Consider the following 20880-nt stretch of genomic DNA (forward strand, 5'->3'; position numbering starts at 1 on the left):
CCCCCCTCCCTCTTCCCTCCACTGGCACCCCTTCCACCTCTGAAATGATGGCCTCCTCGTCCGGGGCCGCTGGGGTCCTTGCCTTCTCTTCGGCCAAGGGCGCGGGCATAGGCTCCAGGGCTCCTGCCACCCCTGCCACGGCGTCCTCCAGTGACCCCGCCCTGAACCCAACCCCCCAAAAGGGTAGGAAGGGCCAGGGGAAAAAGAAAGGCAAGAGCCCTGCCCGGAAGGCCAAACCTCCCATGGCGGGGGCTCTTACCCCAGCTGCTGCAACATCTGGCGCAGCTCCCCCTTCTCCCTGCCCCTGTTCCCACCACCATGCTGGGGGGCTCCGATTCTTCGGCCCCCAGGTTGTATGCCCAGGCGGCAGCTGCCGCCTCGCACCCTGCTCCCTCCACCTCCGCTAGGACTACCACCCCTGACGGTCACGGCCCCTTCCCCGTGCTCACCGGGAGGCACGGAGTCCACTGCCTCCTGGTGGCTGCCTCGCCCCATGTAGAAACCTACATGCGGGCGTTGGCACGGGTGGTGGGGCCCGTGGCCGTGGTGGTGGCCTCTCGGATGTTCGGGAAGATTGTCCTCTTCCTGGCTTCAGAGGCCGCTGCCCAGGAGGCGGTGGAGAGGGGCTTGGCGGTAGGGGGCGTGCACGTGCCCCTGGAGCCGCTGGAAGACCTGGCCGTGCGGGTGGTGTTCTCCTCTGTCCCGCCCTTCCTCCCCAACTCCGCCCTTCTGCCTTTCCTCACTGCCCTGGGCCGGCCTCTGTCGGTCCTGAGCCCCCTCCCCCTAGTCTGCAAGGACCCCGCGCTACGGCACGTGCTCTCCTTCCGCCGGCAGGCCCGAGTCCAACTGTCGCTGGTGGCAGCGCAGGGCGGGGTAGCCCAGGAGGGGGCTATACTGGTACCCTACCAAGGGGCCCAGTACTGGGTCTTTTACACCCTGGGGGAGGCCTGGTGATTCGTGTGCCAGGCGGCAGGGCACGTCCGGAGGGATTGCCCCCTGGATTGCCAACCCGGGATTGCCAACCCGGGGGGCGCCAGCCACGAGACCGGTGGCGCCCCGACGGCGACACACCCTGGGACCACCCCTCCTCCTCTCGTCCCGGACGGATCCATTGCTGCTTGGGCGTTGGAGGGGACCCGAACCGGTGGTGCTGGACAAGAAGAAGTGGGCGCCAGCGCCCGAGCAGCCATAAGAGCCAGGTCTGCGGAGGAGACCCTACCACCATTCCTGCCAACCCGTTGGTGCCTGCCACAGAGTGCGTGGGCACCTTGCCCCTAACCCCAACTCCCCCATCCCAGCCCCTATTCCCACCCTGCCCCCCCCACCAGCACCCCTGCTCCCCTCTCCAATCAATGTCCCGTCCTAAAACTTACAACCCTCCCCCCTCCAGGCCCTCCCCTTCCCCCTCTTGTGCCACTCCTGCCCCTCCCTCCTCCCCCACTCCCCCTCCACCCCTTCCCCTTCCCTTCCCCTCCCCTTCCAACCCCCATCCTCCCCACCTTCACCCTTCCCCCCCTTCCCCCCTCCCCTCAACACTTGTCCACCCATCTCCACCCCCGAGGCTGTGATCGCCCGGGAGGCCTCTGTTGCATCGCCCTCTCCCAGCACCTCCGGGGCTGCTCTCCCTCTGCCACCCCCATCCCTCCCGAACCTAGACCCCACTCCCTGCTTCAACCTTTTTTCTGGCTGCGGGGCCCATAAGAAAACGGGGCTGATGGGTCCCCAGCCCCCCGAAATCCCAGCACCCCATACGCTGGCAGGTGAGATACACCTGTTCCTGGATGACGTTCGCGGGTCCAAGAACAAGGTCGCTCTCGCCCTCCAGCGCTGGGGTGACTTCCACGCCATCCTAGAGTCCGTGAGGGCCCTTCTAAAAGAGGGCAAGGGGACCGGGAGGAGGGACACTGTGGCCTACCAGCGGGTCCGTAGCTTCCGTGACAGCTTAATTACTTATGGCGTCGGTCACAGCTTGCTGCGTGGCCCCACGGGGGCCGTTGTCACTCCCTCCGGCGAGGATCCTCCCCAGCCCTCCAAATGGCGCCGCTCATCCTTGCCACATTAAATGCCAGGGGCTGCGGGTCGGGTCTCCGCAGGTGCCGAGTGCTCTCCTTCCTCCGGGAGGGGGGGTACTCGGTCACCTTCTTGCAGGAGACCCACACTACTCCAGCCGCCGAGGCCAGCTGACGGCTGGAGTGGGGAGGCGGGGTCCACCTTAGTCACCTTTCGGCCCATCGGGCCGGGGTAGGGACCCTGTTCTCCCCAGACCTGCAGCCCGAGGTGCTGGAGAGCGTCGAGGTCGTGCCAGGCCGCCTGCTGTATCTCTGGGTGCGGGTGGAGGGGCTGCCCCTCTACCTCGTCGATGTTTACGCCCCGACATCCGGCCCGAAGAGAACATCCTTCTTCCAGCGGGTGGCGGCCTTCCTCGACTCCATCGATCTTCGGGAGTGCGTGGTCCTCAGCGGGGATTTTAACTGCACCCTCGAGGAGCGGGACCATATGGGGACAGAGCAGTGCCAGGCCGCTGCGGACGTCCTCAGGGAACTCATCAATCATCACTCCCTGGTGGACATCTGGCGCAGCCACCATCCGGACGAAGACACTGTCTTCACCTACGTCCGAGTGGTGGGCCATAAATCCGTACGCTCCCAGTTGGACCGCATCTACATCTCCCGACACCATCTCTCTCGGGCCCACTCCTCCAGTGTGTGGCTGGCCCCCTTCTCGGACCACCACTTGGTGGCCGTGAAGGCTTCCCTCTCTCTGGGGAAGCGGGGGTCGGCCTATTGGTATTGGCATTTTAACAACAGCCTGCTGGAGGATGTGGGCTTCGTGGTATCCTTCCGGGAGTTCTGGCTGGCCTGGCGTGGGCAATGGCACACCTTTCCCTCGGCACAGCGGTGGTGGGATCTGGGAAAGGAGTGCACGCGGCTCTTCTGCCGCAACTATACCCAGGGGGCCAGCCGGCGGCGGGATGTGTTGATAGGACACCTGTAGCGGGAGGTTCTTGAGCTGGAGAGGCGCCTGGCCACCAGCCCCGGGGATCCACCCCTCTGCGGCACGTACCAGGAGAAACGGGACGAGCTCAGGGCCCTCGTTGCCCTTAGGGCGCGGGGGGCCTTTGTGAGGTTGTGGATCCAGCTCCTTCAGGAGATGGACCACGGCTCCCGCTTCTTCTATGCCCTGGAGAAAAAGAGGGGTGCCAAGAAATATATCCTCTGCCTCCTCGTGGAGGACGGCACCCCTCTTACGGATCCAGCGGAGATGTGTGAGAGGGCTCACGCCTTCTACGCCACCCTTTTCTCCCCGGATCCGACCGACGCCGACGCCTGCAGAGTGCTTTGGGACCAACTTCCTTCGGTCAGCACGGGCGACCGGGACCGGCTGGAGCTTCCTCTCACTCTGGCCGAGCTCTCGGAAGCCCTCCGTCTCATGCCCACCAACAAATCCCCGGGCATGGACGGGCTGACTGTGGAGTTCTACCACGTGTTTTGGGACGTCCTCGGCCCAGACCTGCTCAGCGTCTGGGCCAAGTCCTTGCCCAGCAGGGTCCTTCCCCTGTTGTGCAGGCGGGCCATCCTCAGCCTGGTGCCCAAAAATGGGGACCTCCCGCGACCTTCGGAACTGGCGTCCCATCTCGCTCCTCAGCACAGACTACAAGATAATCGCCAAAGCCATCTCCCATTGCTTGGGGTCCGTGCTACAGGACGTGGTCCACCCCGACCAGACCTACACCGTCCCGGGCCGTACCATCTTCGATAACCTCTATCTGGTCCGGGATCTCTTGGAGCTTGGGTGTAGGGATGGTCTGTCGTTCGCCCTCCTGTCCTTGGACCAGGAGAAGGCGTTTGACAGGGTGGACCATGGGTATCTCCTGGGCACTCTGCGGGCCTTCGGCTTCGGACCCCGTTTCATTGGGTTTCTCCAGGTGCTGTATGCTGCCTCAGAGTGTCTGGGCAAGCTCAACTGGACCCTGACTGCTCCGGTCAGCTTCGGGCGAGGGGTGCGTCAGGGCTGCCCGCTGTTGGGCCAGCTCTACACTCTGGCCATAGAGCCCTTCCTCTGTCTCCTTCGGCGAAGGTTGATGGGGTTGGTGCTCTGTGAGCCAGAGCTGCGGCTGGTCCTGTCGGTGTACGCCGATGACGTACTCCTCGTGGTCCAGGTCCCGGGGGACCTGGTGCGGTTGGAGGCCTGCAAGCCATCTACTCAGTGGCCTCCTCTGCCCGGGTCAACTGGGTCAAGAGCTCTGGCCTGGTGGTTGGGGCTGGATGGCAGACGAGCCACCTCCCACCCGCGCTCCAGGCCATCCAGTGGAGCGCAGGTCCGCTGTCCTATCTGGGCGTCTTTCTATACACCACGCATCCCTCTCCGCCGGAAAACTGGCAGGGTTTAGAGGGCAGGGTGGCTGAGCGGTTGCGGAGGTGGATGGGGCTGCTCCAGTGTGTCTCCCTATGAGGGAGGGCACTGGTGCTTAACCAACTAGTCCTGTCCATGCTCTGGCACCATCTCAGCACCCCTGTCCCACCCCCAGGCTTCCTGGCCAACCTCCAGAAGGTAGTTCTGAAGTTTTTCTGGCCAGGACTGCACTGGGTCCCTGCAGGGGTTCTCCATCTCCCCCCGGAGGAGGGAGGACGGGGCCTGACCTGCCTACGCACTCAGGTCCATGTCTTCCGCCCCCGGGCCCTGCAGGGACTCCTCAACAGCAACAGTGCAGATAGTCCGGCATGGAGCACACTGGCGCACGCTTTCCTCCGTCGCTTCCGAGGGCTCCGATATGACCGGCAGCTCCTTTATTTGCCTTCGAAAGGCCATCCGCGAGACCTCTTGGAACTGCCTGCCTTCCACCAGGACCTCCTCTGCACCTGGCGGCTGCTCGCAGTCTCCAGGTCCTTAGGGGCCGCCACGGGGGAAGACCTGCTCGTGGAGCCCCTTCTACACAACCCCTACCTCCGTGTGCAGGCGGCGGAGTCCCCCGCTGTGTGCCGGAGTCTGGTCCTCGGTGGAATCACCAGGGTCGGAGACCTCCTGGACTACAACTGGTGAGACTGGATGGAGGCCCCGGTGCTCGCCCGGCGCATGGGGATCTTCACCGTACGCTCTCCCTGGCGCGTACTCGAGGAGGCGAAGGCCGCCTTGCCACCTGCTGCTCATATCTACCTACGCCCGGTCCTGCGAGAGGGTGCACCCCGCCCCCCTGTCACTTCTGGCCCTCCAGACCTCTCTGTGGGCCCCGGCTCTGTAAGCCTCCCCGCCCTCCTCCCCCGCATCATCCCAGCCGGCTGCACGCCTTGCAGCTGGTCCCCTTTCGAACCGCGCCCAGGCGTTACCTGTACACGCTCGTGCTCCACACCCTCCATTTCCCCACCCTCACGTCCCGCCCAGACCACAAGTGGCGGGACCTTCTACCACCTTCGGAGGGTGGGGAGCCCCGGTGGGCCAGCCTTTATTCTACCTTGGTCCTGCGGCCCGCCGGGGACATTGGCTGGAGAATGCTCCATGGGGCAGTGAGCATGGGCGTGTACCTGGCGCGGTTCACCCCCCTCCCCGACACCTGCTTCTTTGCAGAACAAGGGAGACCCTGGCGCACATTTACGTTGAGTGCGCCAGGTTGCAGCCCCTCTTCCGGCTCCTCCAGAATCTTCTCTTAAAATTCTGGCTGCACTTTTCCCCGCACCTTCTTATCCTAACACACCCCATCCATGGCCCCACTAAGTCGCGGGACCTCCTCGTCAACCTCCTCCTGGCCACGGCCAAGGTGTCCATTTACAACACCCGGGAGAGGAGGCTGGCCAGGGGGGAGGCCTGCGACTGTGGGGCCTATTTCTGCTCCGCTCTCCGCTCACGAATCTGGGCAGAGTTCCTTTGGGCGGCATCCACTGGCTCTCTCGACACCTTCGAGGGGCAGTGGGCACTGTCCAGGGTTCTCTGCTCAGTGTCCCCTTCTGGTTCCCTAGTTTTAAACCTTTGACCTCCAGTCCCGTCCCTGTTTTCTCCTTAGTTGTCCCCCGTACTTTACTGGGGCCGTGTCTTTTAATGGGATCCCTCTCCCCTTAAGAGGGGCCTTTTACTTGTGGGCGGGCTCAGCCCGCCCACTCCATGGAACTCCAATAGGAGCCGGCATACGTTCCTTCTAGAAGGCTCCTGCAGCTACCAGGCAGCGGTCTGCCACATCTGTCATCTGGGCTGAATCTCTGAGGCAGTGATCAAGGGAAATTAATAACCCAGGCCCACCTGCCCTTGCATCTCATGGCCTCACTCTGACATTAAAGCCTACATCAAGTGACAGATTTGTCACTGGGCCAACAGGACCCCTGCCTGGGGGCCCCAGCAAAATGGGTGCTCCTGTGACCCAACGCAACCCCTGGCAGGAGTGCTGGGAGGGAAGCCCTCGCACCCCAGCCCCATCTCCCAGGAGGAGCACATGGATGGGGGGCACAGAGGAGACTGCAGGAGGAAGGAATGGGGAGGAACTCTACTTGCTCTGGCCTATGGCCCTACAAATTCTTATTCTGCCTCTGTCCACCTGACAGCACACACACACAAGGGGACTCTGATTAAGAGTTATTAAAGATATGGCTTTAATACACCTGGGGCCTGTATGTGCCAAGTGCAGAAGACCTGCCTGTGAAGACTGCAGTCACTCAAGAGCTCATCTTGATATGCTGCTGTTTGTGCTGTCTGCTGAGTAATACAAGGACATAAAATTCAATAAACATCATCTGAGATGGCACCTTTAATTACATCCAAAATGCATTCCTTCCTGGAGAGGGGGGAGCCTGATTTAAAGGCACTTAGCAGGCTGGGAGGCTGTTCTGTACACAAGATGTTTTTCTCAAGTAGGAAAGATTCCTTGCCTTGGTTTTCCACATGGGAATGTGGCTTTTTTCAGGGGAGAGGTGCAAGCAGGCGCCTTTCCTAAGCTGTTCTCAGACCGGATCTCCACAGTAGGTAGACTCCAAACACACCTTCTTCCCAGACTTATGATAAGAACAACAATGTCCATACTGGGTCAGACCAAAGGTCCATCTAGCCCAATGTGCTGTCTTCTGACAATGGCTAATGTCAGATGTTTCAGAGGGAGCGAACAGAATAGAACATCATTAAGTGATCTCTCTCCTGTCAGCCATTTCCAGCTTCTGACAAACAGAGGCCAGGGACACCATTCGTACCCATCCTGACTAATGGCCATCGATGGGCCTAACCTCCATGAATTTATCTAGTTCTTTTTGAACTCTGTTAAAGTTCTGGTCTTCACAACCTCCTCCGGCCAGGAGTTCCACAGGCCGACCAGGTGCTGTGTGAAGAAAAACTTCTTTTTGTTAGTTTTAAACCTGCTACCCATTAATTTGGTTTGGTGACCCCTAGTTCTTGTGTGTTGGGAACAGATAAATAACTTCACCTTATTCACTTTTTCCACATCAATCATGATTTTACAGACCTTTATCATATCACCACTTAGCCTCCTCTTTTCTAAGCTGAAAAGTCCCAGTCTTTTTAATATTTTTTTTATAGGGCACCTGTTCCAAAACCCTCATTATTTATGTTGCCCATCTCTGAACCTTTTCCAATGCCAATATACCTTTCTGATATGAGGCAACCACATCTGTACGCAGTATTAAAGATGTGGGCATAGTGTAGATTTATAAAGAGGTGATAAGATATTCTCTGTCTTATCCCTTTTTTTAGTGACTCCTAACATTCTGTTTGCTTTTTTGACTGCTGCAGAAAATTGAGTAGATGTTGTCAGAGAATTAGCCACAGTGATTCTGAAATCTCTGAGTGGTTATTGCTAAATTAGCCCCCCATCATTTTGTATGTATAGCTGGGATTTTTTTTTTCCCCAATGTGCATTACTTTACATTTTTCCACATTATATTTCATTGGCCATTTTGTAGCACAATCACTTGGTTTTGTGAGGTCTTTTTGAAGCTCTTCACAGCCTGCTTTGTCCTTACCTATCTTGAGCAGTTTAGTATCATCTGCAAATTTTGCCATCTCACTATTTACCCAGCTCTCCAGATCATTTACAAACAGGTTGAACAGGATTGGTCCCAGCACAGACTGTTGGGGGACACTAGTTACCCCTCTCCATTCTGAAAACTTACTATTTAGTCTTACTCTTTGTTTCCCATCTTTTAAACAGTTATCAATCCCCTGATCTTGGTTTTATTAAAGAAATGGGTAAGGTAACAGGAAGACCAGCATAATTGTATTCTTAGCGCTTCTCCCACAAGTCTGCTCAGCCACTGCGGATCTTCTCTCCTCAGCAAGCTCCACTCACCTACCTTATATCCAACTGAGACAGGAAGTCTTCTGTCTCAGTGAGTCAACAGAACCCACTTAACACTTTGCCAGCAGGGTCAGCCCCTGCCAGTAGGGTTGGGAGGGGGTTTCAGGCAGACGCTGCCAGCCAGTTCCAAGGGAGCAGGGCATAGTCCTCATGCTCATTGCCAACGTGCCAGGTACCCTGACTACAACTCACTTACATAAATTAAAGTTAATTTTTAATAGATCCTTTGAGTCTTTTCTTTAGCCAGGTACAAAAATTTCATCACTTGTGCTTTGGCCTTCTCTTCCAGGGGCATGGAAATAACTCATTCATAGACCCACTAGCACCCACACATTGCTGCTAGCCAGCTTGGTTCCCAGTCTGCAGTTCCAGGGTGAGGATGCCCGTGGGGTGCTGCCTTACTCCCACCACCCAGGTGATGCAGGGGCTGCAAGTGTGAGCATGGGCTCCAGACTGCCATGAGAGAGGGAGAGCTGATTCTTCATTTCAGAGCCAAACTCCTTCCCAGCTCACATCCCTCCTTGTTTCTCTGCCTTCCCCCTCTCCACCCCATGTGTCCAGCACCTACCAAGTCATCGTGGAGGAAGACAGGCCCAAGAAGATGAAGCGGGAGCTGGGTGGGCAGGACTGCTTCCCGGTGCCGCTGACCTTTGATGACGCTGTGTCCCGGGGCTCTGTGCACTACTTTGGGGCTGAGCTGCCTCCCAGCAGCCTACCTGAAGCCAAGCCCTTCACCGTTGGGGACAACCAGACGTACAGTGGGTACTGGAACCCGCCGCTGGAGCCCAGGAAAGCTTATCTCATCTACTTCCAGGCCATGAGCAACCTGAGAGGGGTAAGTACAGCCTGGTGGCCTCCGTGGTTGGGATTGGGGCCAGGGTGATCCTGAGTGGGAACTGCCATGAATGCTGGCACCTCTGGTCAGATGGTAGAGGTAGGACCCAGAGCATATGGTTCCCATGGGAATGTGTGGGGCATGGGAGACATCCCAAGCCAGGTTTTCAAGTGGCATCAGCAACTGCATCTTCAGCCTTTGAGCCCTGTTACCTCCTCATTGCAAGAGAGGCATTTGAGTTGTACCAATGTGTAGTTGTTTCACTGTATATTTGAAAGTCCATATAAATATGGTGCACTCGCAGCACAGGTCCTCATGCTCCCCACCCTTTGGGAAGGGGACACGGAGGTCAAAAACCACACCAAACACAAATCCAAGGTTTGGTGTGTTGGATTTGTTTCTTTTTAGCAGTCAGGTCCCAGTTGTTTCAGTGATCCCTGAGTGAGATCCTGTCTCTCTAGAGTGTGTTTGTTAGGGGGTAATGTCCCTTCTCTTTTTCCCAGTGTTGGATCCTGCTTCATTGAGACTGATGAGAGTTTTGATACTGACTTCAATGGAACCAGGATCAGTCCCTGTGTAGAAATGTTTATGGCCTCTCTCTGCCACTGGGAAGTGGGGGACCTGGAGTGACCCATCAAGGCAAGAGAATTTGGAGTCAAACAGGCCCAGGCACTGATCCTGCCATCTGATCTGCATGAGCAGACTCCTAGCCCAGAGGGAGATTGCACTGATATGGCAGGGGCTCCATGAAGACTCTATGCCTGCTCATCTGTGAGAATCACAGGACAAGGAGCAATGGGCTTAAACTGCAGCAAAGGAGGCTTAGATTAGACATTAGGAAAAACTACTTAACTGTCAGGGTGGTTAAACACTGGAATAAACTACTTAGGGAGGTTGTGGAATCTCCATCATTGGAGATATTTCAGAGCAGGTTAGATAGACATTTGTCAGGGATGGCCTAGATAGTGCTTGGCAGGGAACTGGACTCGATGACCTCTTGAGGTCCCTTCCAGTTCTACTGTTCTATGATTCTGTGTTTCTGTGAATCAGATCAGAGTTGTGGTCAAGGCAGGTTAGAGTTTGGAAGTCAGACACTGAGAGGCAGGTGCCAGCAGGAGCCATGATGGGGTCTCCCAAAGGAAGTGCTGGCTGTAGGCAGGCAGATAGCTGGCTTAGTGCCTGCGGCACTCTGCTCAAGGAGATGCTGCTGGCTGTGCGAATCTGTCTCCTGAGGATTCCCTCACACCTTGCTGGACAGTCATAGTACTGAGTCAGGCAAAGTCTTGCCTCTGGTTTGCTTGAGGTCAGCTCAGTAGGGACTGATGGTGGGCACGACCTCACGACCCCTCTGCAAGGAGATGGTGGTTTCCGTCTAGCTGCTGTTGGAGATTGTGTGACTCCTGCGTCCCCCATTGGGATTCTTCTTGGCCACTGCACCATGGGGCCACTGAGTCTGAATTGTTCACACATCCACAGAAGCTGGTTCTCCCTGTCTGGGTTGTAGAACATTAGTAACACAGCCTGTAGGAATCTTACCCATCCTGTATCCAGGCTGTCTGTGTCCCATGGGTGAAGCTGAGCGGAGACCACTGACATCCATGATGCTGTGCTCCAGGGCTGACAGCCCAGTGCATTTTGTGAGCACTGAGGTCATGTGCTGGACACCTCGGAGTGAGCGCAGAGAAAACCAATGACGGGGATCAGCAGGCTGGGAAGACTGAGGTTTTAGGATGAAGGATTACAGCATCTGGTTAATCTAATCTGGTGTTGCCAGGGCAGTGTCCAAGCAATGAGTGAGAACAGTGGTTGCAGTGGGACTAGGGATGCTGCCTTGAACTATGAATTACAAATAGCTGAAACACATTTTTTTGCATGAAAAATGTAGATTTTTCTCTACTAATTTGATTTTAAAGCCATTCTGGTTAAGGAAAGCTGAAATATTTCAGCAGAAAACTGAAATATGCTGATTTGGAAAAGCCAACTCCAGGCCTCATGGGAGTAGTAGCTCAGGTGCCTCATGCCTCCATTCTCCTCTGCCGACCAGGCTCCCTGATCAATCCACACCTCCCATGAGACACCCTGGATGGGGGCAGTCCACTGTGGGCATCCTAGGGGATGTAGTCCTCCTCTGGAGTATGGCCCAGGGACAGGAAGGGGCCACAGTTCAACTGAACCACAGCTCAGCACAAGAAGCGGACACATTTTGCAAAACACTTTGATGAGCTGCCAACCCATTTTTCCACACAACAGAAAATGCGCCTGCCCACCCCCTCTACCACAACCCCATTGTGAGAACCTCCATGAAGGCTGGCACTTGGGTGTGCTCTCTGCACTGTGGGTTGTGGAGCCTAGGCTGGGCAGCAGCATGACCACCTGATCATCCCATTTCCCACTGAAGGATGATCAGGAGCCCAGATGTGGATCACAAAAATCAGAAGTGGATTAGCCCTTCTGAGACCCTTCCATTGAGCCCACGCTGGGGTTCAGAGCAGGGCTTTTAGTCTGGCTCCAGTGCCCTCTCCAGCCCAGTTTCCAGAGACGCATGCACTTTTGAGCTCCTTGCACATGGACCCTGAGAGTGGGGAGTCTGACAGGTCAACAATTAAACATGAAGCATAGTGGTATGTCAGGGACACCCACTGGCACTGGTACAGAGTCTGCCAGGCACATCAGCCAGCAGACGATACATGGTTCAAGTGAAAAAGGACCCAGTGCTTCACTGTAAAAAAGCTCAGCAATCAGACAGGCCTCGCTTCCCCATTAAAAGCAGAGCAACTGGAGATGAATTGTTTTTCATATTCCTGCTGGATTCTAAGCCTCCCAATCTTTTCTCTGTCTGCAGGAGACCAGGCTGAACTGCATTCGGATCGCCCGCAAAGGTAAGGCTCCCATTGCATCTTCTGCTCACTTACACTCAGCACATTGGCTTGTCTGTTTCTTTGTTGCACCAAGATTGGGACTGTGTAGACTGGATTGCTATTGTAGGGCTGCCTCTGAGGCCTGGGTGGTGTCTGGTAGTTTGTTATTACAGCCTGGCAGTTGCAGGCTGGAGTGTACACCCTGGTTGCTTGTTGCAGGGTTGCTCTTGAATTCCAGGCTGTGAATATGGGTTTTTTGTTGCCCAGCTCGCAAAGGCTCGGGTGTTTATTTCTGATTTATTACCACAGGGTTGTTAATCTGGGCTGCAGATTCTGGTTTATTATTAAAGGTTGGTCACCTGAAATTTGTGTCCTGATTTCTTATTGTAGGGCTGCTAGTCTGAGCTGCAGATGCTGGTTTATTATTTATAGGGTTGCTCTTGCCTCTGGCAGTATTTATTTTTTTTTAAATAGAATTATTATTGTGGTAACACCTGGAGGCCTCACTTAAGAGAAGGGCCTTAAGTGACTTACCTAAGGTCACGCAGCAAGCCTGGGGCAGGTTTTCTGGGTCCTGTGCCAATGTCCTAGCCTGAAGGCCGAGCCTCACCTCTGAAGCAACATGTTAAAACATTGGTTTTGGAATAAAAATCCTATAAACAGTGATCTGTGGATCTTGCGGGAGAAAGAAACAAAAAACAAAAAAAAATCAAGCAAGTCAGATTTCAAGCCTTATGACCTTGCCAGCATGCTGTTAATGCTGTGAATATTGCAACTGATCTGGGCTGGTATAAACTCTGGACATGTTTGGCATTCTTATAGTCCAGGGGTGATAGTAACTAGGGTAATTGTGTTTCTGGCAGTCATGGGGAGCCACTTCTGTGAGTGAAATTGATTGGGGAGATATTTCAGCTTTGCTCCTTTGCTTCTGGAATATCAACAAACAACTTAATGCTTTGGTCTTTCAGGAGGCTTGAACTTTGGGACCTTGTGTATTTAATAAAATTCCTTGTGCTCAACTAATATATTTTGCTCCCTATTGAATTCAAGGAAGGGGGAAAATATGTAATAAAATGAGTTAAACTCCTGGCTCTCTGGGAAATGAAAAATGAGCATACATGTGCGTGCAGCTAGTGCAGCATATTAAAAAAGGGCCAGGGGGATTCATAGCCTGGTGTGGAATGATGCAAAGACAAGCTAAGATCCAGCCAGCCGTGAGGGGGTTGGCCCTGGGCTGGGATGTGTGGGCACGGCCCATCGGAGGGAAGGGTCTGGGTTGGCCATGGCAGCAAAGGAGATGCAGATTCATTGAGAAAGATCACAATAATAGTATTTCCTGGGGTTTCTGTCCCGTTGCCATAAGCCAGCCAGGTGCGGGGAAGGTATCAGGAATGGGGGTAGGGCCAGGTATGTAGTGTGAGACGAGGCTGCACCAGATGGTCATTAGGAAGGCAAAGGGTCTCTATTTTCCTCTCCTCCTCTTTTTGTGATGACTAATACCAAGGGTGCAGGGTACTGGGCACAGACATTCCTGCCCCAGTCTCCCTGCAACTGAGCTGCCAGCAGCCTATGGGCTGGTGCTGCTGCAAAGGAGCTGTACAGCGTGAGTGCTTGGGGAGGGAGGGGAGGTTCAGTGCCTGGGCCCAGGAAGGGATTTGGCCGAGGGAGGCCAGTTTCTGGCTGCTGCCGAGATCAGGGTGGGGTTGGTGTGTGGAGCTGAAGATCAGTGAGTCTTGGAGTCTGAAGTGGGGGGGGGGCAGTACCAGGGGTTGGGGTTGAGCAGATTGTCTAGTGTTAGGGGAGCAGTTCTGGGGCTCAGAGAGGGATGTACTGCCTGGGATGGGCAGGGCTGGGGCTCAGAGAAGGGTGTACTGCCTGGGATGGGGGATGGGCAGGGCTGAGGCTCAGAGAGGGGTGTCTTGCCTGGACATTGATCCAGGCAGCTCCTAGACCTGCAGTGGCTGCAGTGCCATTGCCCAGGCATGGGGCTCAGCAGTGCCCAGGCTGGGTTATCAGTCTCTGCCTTGGCTCCCCACATTCCCACACTGTCTATTCCTGGTTTTGCACTCTGCGAGCTGCACTCCCATTCCCAGTGAGACATGGTTTACAGGCTGACTTAGCGCTGTTCCAGGGCACGGCACTCTTCCCTTGCCTCCACTTGGCTGGGTGCTCTGTATTGGTTTATGAATAACCTCCTTGTCCTTAGAGCTGCGTTGGCACAGCCCCCTCTCCCCTGCTAAGGTTCCACCAGAGCCGCAGGGATGCAGGGAAAATGCAGTCATCCCCATCAAAGGCGGGAGGTAAACTGGCATGTGATGCAAACAGTCTGGGTGGCTGTGCTGAATGGGCTGCATGGGGAGGGGTCACACACAGGCCTGATGTCCATGCAGCTGGAATAGGCACCTGTAGGTGAGCACTGCCTGGCGAGCTGTCTGCGCAGGAGCCGTGGGCTGGCATTTATTGCTGTGCCCTGGGCTCATTGCACAGGGATACCCCCACTCTCACATTTGCACCCTCGTGGCTTGTGGATGCTGCCTGCTGCAAGCATGAGCCTGGGGCGACCTTTACTATGAGCTGTGCACTGCAATGCTTCATTCCCCTGAACTTCGGCACACGATGCTGGAGCAGTGGGTGCCCCAGCAGCAGGGCCAGTAGGGGCATCTTGGAGAGTAGCTATTAATGGTTTTCAATCCTGCTGGAAAAGTATAACTAGTGGGGTTCCGCAGGGGTCTGTTTTAGGACCGGTTCTGTTCAATATCTTCATTAACGATTTAGATATTGACATAGAAAGTACACTTATTAAGTTTGCAGATGATACCACGCTGGGAGGGGTTGCAACTTCTTTGGAGGATAGGGTCATAATTCAAAAGGATCTGGATAAACTGGAGAAATGGGCTGAGGTAAATAGGATGAAGTTGAATAAGGACAAATGCAAAGTGCTCCACTTTGGAAGGAACAATCAGTGTCACACATACAGAATGGGAAAGGACTGCCTAGGAATGAGTACAGCAGAAAGGGATCTAGGGGTTATAGTGGACCACAAGCTAAATATGAGTCAACAGTGTGATGCTGTTGCGATAAAGGCAAACATGATTCTAGGATGCATTAACAGGTGTGTTGTGAACAAGACACGAGAAGTCATTCTCCCACTCTACTCTGTGCTGGTTAGGCCTCAGCTGGAGTATTGTGTCCAGTTCCGGGCACCGCAGTTCAGGAAGGATGTGGAGAAATTGGAGAGGGTCCAGAGGAGAGCAACAAGAATGATCGAAGGTCTAGAGAACATGACCTATGAAGAAAGGCTGAAAGAACTGGGCTTGTTTAGTTTGGAAAAGAGAAGATTGAGGGGGGACATGATAGCAGTTTTCAGGTATCTAAAAGGGTGTCATAAGGCAGAGGGAGGGAACTTGTTCTTCCTTGCTTCTGAGGATAGAACAAGAGGCAATGGACTGAAATTGCAGCAGGGGAGGTTCAGGTTGGACATTAGGAAAAAGTTCCTAACTGTCAGGGTGATCAAACACTGGAACGAATTGCCAAGGGAGGTGGTAGAATCTCCATCACTGGAGATATTGAAGAAGAGGTTAGATAGATGGCTATCAGGGATGGTCTAGAAAGTGCTTGGTCCTGCCATGAGGACAGGGGGCTGGACTCAATGGCCTCTCGAGGTCCCTTCCAGTCCTACTCTTCTATGATTCCGTGTAACTGCCTCTGTCCTGGTCCTGTCAGGGCTAGTTTTTTGGACATTGTTAGTGTCCTTGTACACCATATGGACAAAGGGGAGGAGGGGAGTACAGTGGGGAAGCAAGGCGCTGTGGAGCTGTGCCAGAGAGCGATGCATTGGGGAGGTTACACCCCCAGTGTCCGCAGGAGCAGCCTGGCCCTGCCTCACATTCCCCATGTGGCGTGAGAGCTGTGACAGAGGTGGCTGCAGTGTAGCTATGTCTGTCCAGATCAGGGGGGAATGGGTGAAAAGAAACTTCAGGGAGATTTAGGCTGAGAGCAGAAAGTTCAAGGAAGTGACGGAAGCTGTCAGTTCCCCAAACTGTAGGGAGAGCCTCCAGTCATGGCTGGGGGGATGGGAAGCCAGGGGGATGCTGTGGAAAAGCCTCTGAATGGGTTAAGTGAATTTGCAGGAAAACTGCTCCCTCCACTCATCCACTTTAGCTGATCATTGGCCAGAGCCCATCCGCCCTCCCATGTATCCCACCCCAGCCATCCATCCCAGAGCTTTCCCAGCACAGATGCTTTCAGAGATGCGCACAGGAGCATTTGCAGAACACAAGTCTGAAAGCTGCATGCCTGGGGCTTTGCACCCAAACTTCCTGAGAACATGAACTGTACCACATGATTTAGCTGTCCAATCCCAGTGAGCTAATAATGCTGCCCAAGTAGCAAAGACTCTCCACTCCCTGGCTCTGTGATGGATCCCCAGAGGAGACTGAACCATTTTACAAAATCACCACAACAGCCGCATATTTGCAGGCAATGAATTAATTTGTGGTGCAGTGATGGACGTAACCTGGCCTGCTGCCCTGGGCATGGGGAGCAGGGTGAAGACAGGAGGAGCAGTAGCATCTCTGATAATAATCAGCTATTTGACTCTTTATTGAGGTACATCCCTGATAGCTTGGATCAGAACATCAAACGGCCTTGCTTCCCATGGGATTACGTTGGCTGGCTTGCAAGAACAGTAAGCAGGCATCACGCGCAGTGGGATGAGAACATTTCCTTCTCTGGTAACCAGGCTCCCGGGCCCAGCCCTGCTCCAAATGAGGGGGGTGTGCAGGCTATTGGAGGTGCCTAAGGCAGGACAGAGCTGGTGAGATGTGCCCCTAAATCAGGGACAAGGACCAGACTCCTCCTGTTCCCCTAGCGGGCATGAAGGGCGCTCATGACACACCTTTGGGCCCCAGAGGGAGAGTTCTGAATCCACAGACAGCAGGAATCCCACCCCAGTGTGTTCTGAGTGCTCACCACCGCATGTGTCTGTCTTTGCCTGACAAACTTGCAGAAGCTAGATGTCCCCTTCAGCACTCTGGTACATGAGTGCAGACACCATGTGTGTGTGTGCACACGCATTCATGTTACCTGTGTGGCTGTGAGGGAGCGTTCTGCATGTGCATGTTGTACGTTTGTGGCAGAGCTTTTGTGTGTCTGGGTGGGCACACCTCTGCACATAAAATCTGCATGGGGACAGGTTTTGCCTATGTGTGAGGTTTTGTTGTGTATTTCCAGCAGATCTAGAGAAGTTATTATTCCCCTCTATTTGGCACTGGTGAGGCTGCATATGGAGTATTGCATCCAGTTCTGGGTCCCCCCCAGTACAGAAAGGATGTGGATACGTTGGAGTAGGTCCAGCAGAGAGCAATGAAAATGATTAGGAGGCTGGAGCACATGAGCTATGAGGAGAGGCTGAGGGATTTGGGTTATTTAGTTTGCAGAAGAGTGAAGGGGGATTTGATAACAGCCTTCAACTTCCTGAAGGGGGGCTCTAAAGAGGAGGGAGAGAGGCTGTTCTCAATAGTGACCGTTGGCAGAACAAGGATCAGTGGTCTAAAGGGGGAAGTGTAGGCTGGATATTAGGGAAAACTATTTTACTCAGGTGGTGAAGCACTGGAATGCGTTACTGAGAGAGGAGGTGGAATCTCCATCCCTAGAGGTTTTGAAGTTCCAGCTTGACAAAGTCCTGGCCAGGATGATTTAGTTGGGGTTGGTCCTGTTTTGGGCAGGGGGCTGGACTCACTGACCTTCTCAGGTTCCTTCCAGCCCTAGGGATCTAGCCCTAGATTCTATGATTCAATGTGTGTGCATAGGGGAGCTCTGTGGGCTGTGGGTGGGTTGGGAGGGAGGCATGCTGTGTATGTCTGCACACGCCGTCCGTGTGCCTGTGGCAGAGTTTTTGTGGGGGTGTGAGGTTGTGTTGTGTGTGTGGGTGTGTGCGTGCGTGCAGAGGAGCTCTGTGGGCAGGTGCAGGTGGGGAGAGGCATGCTGTGTATGTCTACACACGCCGTCCGTGTGCCTGTGGCAGAATTTTTGTGGGTGCGTGAGGTTGTGGTGTGTGTGTGTGTGTGTGTGTGTGTGTGTGTGCGCGTGCACGCAGGGGAACTCTGTGGGCGGGTTGGGAGGGAGGCATGCTGTGTATGTCTGCACACGCCATCTGTGTGTCTGTGGCAGAGTTTTTGTGGGTGGGTGGGTGGGTGTGTGCGTGCGTGCAGAGGAGCTCTGTGGGCAGGTGCAGGTGGGGAGAGGCATGCTGTGTATGTCTGCACACACTGACCGTGTGCCTGTGGCAGAGTTTTTTGTGGGTGTGTGAGGTTGTGTTTGTGCGCGCGCATGCGTGCAGGGGAGCTCTGTGGGCAGGTGCAGGTGGGGAGAGGCATGCTGTGTATGTCTGCACACACCGTCCGTGTGCCTGTGGCAGAGTTTTTTGTGGGTGTGTGAGGTTGTGTTGTGTGGGTGTGGGTGTGGGTGTGGGTGTGTGCGTGCACTCAGGGGAGCTCTGTGTGCAGGTGCAGAGAGGCATGCTGTGTATGTCTCCACACGCCATCCGTGTGTCTGTGGCAGAGTTTTTTGTGGGTGTGTGAGGTTGTGTTGGGTGGGTGTGTGTGGGTGTGTGCATGCGTGCAGGGGAGCTCTGTGGGCAGGTGCAGGTGGGGAGAGGCATGCTGTGTATGTCTGCACATGCCGTCCGTGTGCCTGTGGCAGAGTTTTTGTGGGTGGTTGAAGGAAGGTGGGGTTTGATTCTGCCCGTTGGGGTTGAACTTGGTTTTGTCCGGCTGTGGCCACTTCACCGAAGGCTCCTGAGGCTCCTGTGAGTGTGGAGAGGGGAAGGATCTGCCAGAGCAACTGCCCAGAGTAGACCTGAGCTGATGCTGACCTACTCCGCTGCTCTTCTCCCTCCAGCCGCCTGCAAAGAGAGCAAGCGTCCCCTGGAAGTGTCCCAGCACTCGGAGGAGATGGGCCTGATCCTGGGCATCTGTGCCGGGGGGCTGGTTGTCTTGATTATCCTCCTTGGAGCGATCATTGTCATCATTCGGAAGGGGTAAGTAAACCTGTGCTGGCTCGTCCCTGCGCTGCAGCTCCCGGGCCCTCCACCCCAGCAGCAGGGCTCCTCTCTCCGTTTCCTTCAGGGACAGACCAGTGATGGCCATGCCCGCAGAGCCAACTATGGGGTGGGGAAGGGAAATCAACAGCTGCTCCCACAGCAAGACTCAGCTAAGATCACAGCCCAGGGCTGCACTAGCATTCTGTGCTACTCCCCTTCTGCCTCCACCCCCAGCTCCACTGGTACCCCTCAAGCCTGTCTTGTAGCCACTACCCGACTTCGTCCAGCAACGCCCCACTGCAGCTAGCTGAGCACCTCCCTCTCCAGCCCTCGCCCCCAGATCTGTCCATTCACCCCCTCAGGGCTTGCAAACTCCACACACATACCCCACAGGCGTGGCCATCTCCTGAGCGAATTGGGTCGATGAGTCCTGCAGGGTGGGGACTCAAGAGCTGTCAAGGGGCTGCTGGGTGAGATTTCACAGCAGTGTCAGGTCTCCGAAGCATAAACTCACCACTTCCTTTGAGGAGGCCAAGCAGGGTAGATCGTGCAGGAGGGGCAGAGGCCTAAACGCAAGGGCTGAGTGCTTCAGTGGCAGGATGTCTGGTACCATATCAGAGGCTAATATAGGTCCCTGGGGGTATTCCGCAGTCCCAGGTGCTCTGACTTCCCATTGCCTACCCTGCATGTTACGCCAAATAAACCCATGAATCGACATCCAGCCAGAAAGGAGTGAGAGCCTGGTGCAAGTGCTGGTGCTCTGAGCATGCTGGGATGCATCCCTGCACACTGTCCAGAACAGGAGCCAGGCCCCCCGGGGGATGGGAGATGCTGGGAGCTGGCAGCTGCCTCTTTGATCTCCTTCAAGCAGTCCCTTTTCTCTCCACCGTCTCACTGCTCCTGTTAGGTGCTGGAAGGCTGAGTCTGGCAACCAGATGAGACCCAAGAACTTCTTCTGTGAGCAGCTGGTGTGACAGTAATAACCCAGCACAATGGGGCGCCAGCCCCCCAGTGCCCTGTATGAGTTGCTTCTCTTCAGGATGCTCTTCATAGCCGTGCTGACCTTCTGTGCCCTATCCCCACTGTCCAGGCCCCAGCGGGCTGCCTGCAGTAAGCCTGCCACTTAGAGTCCTTTGCCTAGGAGGAGGCAATGACCCATAAAGGATAGAGAAGTCATGCCTGTCCAGGCAGCCGACTAACCAATGAAGCGTATGTGAAACAGATAGTGACTGACACTGACCTCTGTGCCCCCTGCCTTCCATGCCAAGCCTCTGCCCACGGAGCAACCCAAGCTGTGAGCATGGTGGCAGCTCCGTGCTGTCACTTACAGCCAAGCTGACTGAGAGCCATGCCATGGAGAGCTCTTTGATCTTGCTTCCGTAGGGGCAGCTCGTGCAGGGCATTGCTGTCTGCCTCTCCGTGGGGCACGTCAGGCCTTTCACTGCAGAAGGGCAGCAAGGCAGGGGAGTTCTCCTTGCTGCAGACTGTCCTACTGTAGGCAAAAGGCACCAAGAAATTGGCTGGTCAGAGAAGAGGCTCTCCTGGGAGAGAGCTGGTGGGAAAGCAAGCGCCCAAGTAGGGTGGAGCTGAGGTCTCAGAATGCCAGCATGCCCTCTGCAGGCAGCTGCCCCCAGGAAGGACCCAGAGTTAAAGGCCTTGTCTTCCTGGAAGATCAGCACTCATTCCTGCTCCTGGTGCACATCTCTAGGGCAGGTGGGATGAGCTGCTCTTAGCTCTGGTAGAGCCAAGTCCTGCTTGAAAGCAGCCAAAGCTGCCCAGATGCAAATCATGGTTTTGCCACATTAACACCTGGAGGGAGCTACCCCAGCAGGTGCAGTCAGGGCACATCCCTAGGCAG

At 55.2% G+C, this 20880-nt stretch overlaps 1 protein-coding gene across 4 annotated transcripts in view; it reads left to right on the forward strand.

Annotated features, from left to right (window-relative positions):
- PTPRU (protein tyrosine phosphatase receptor type U) overlaps window positions 1–20880 on the forward strand; it is a 324630-nt gene that overhangs the window by 202362 nt on the left and 101388 nt on the right. For all 4 annotated transcript variants that reach the window (XM_074976599.1, XM_074976600.1, XM_074976601.1 and 1 more), the window contains exons 12-14: window positions 8849–9122; window positions 11965–12001; window positions 18881–19019. In XM_074976599.1, coding sequence (XP_074832700.1) covers window positions 8849–9122; window positions 11965–12001; window positions 18881–19019 — 450 coding nt within the window. The remainder of the gene's footprint in view (window positions 1–8848; window positions 9123–11964; window positions 12002–18880; window positions 19020–20880) is intronic.

The sequence above is a fragment of the Carettochelys insculpta genome, chromosome 24 (assembly GCF_033958435.1).
Source record: "Carettochelys insculpta isolate YL-2023 chromosome 24, ASM3395843v1, whole genome shotgun sequence".
Classification (NCBI taxonomy): Eukaryota; Metazoa; Chordata; order Testudines; family Carettochelyidae; genus Carettochelys; species Carettochelys insculpta.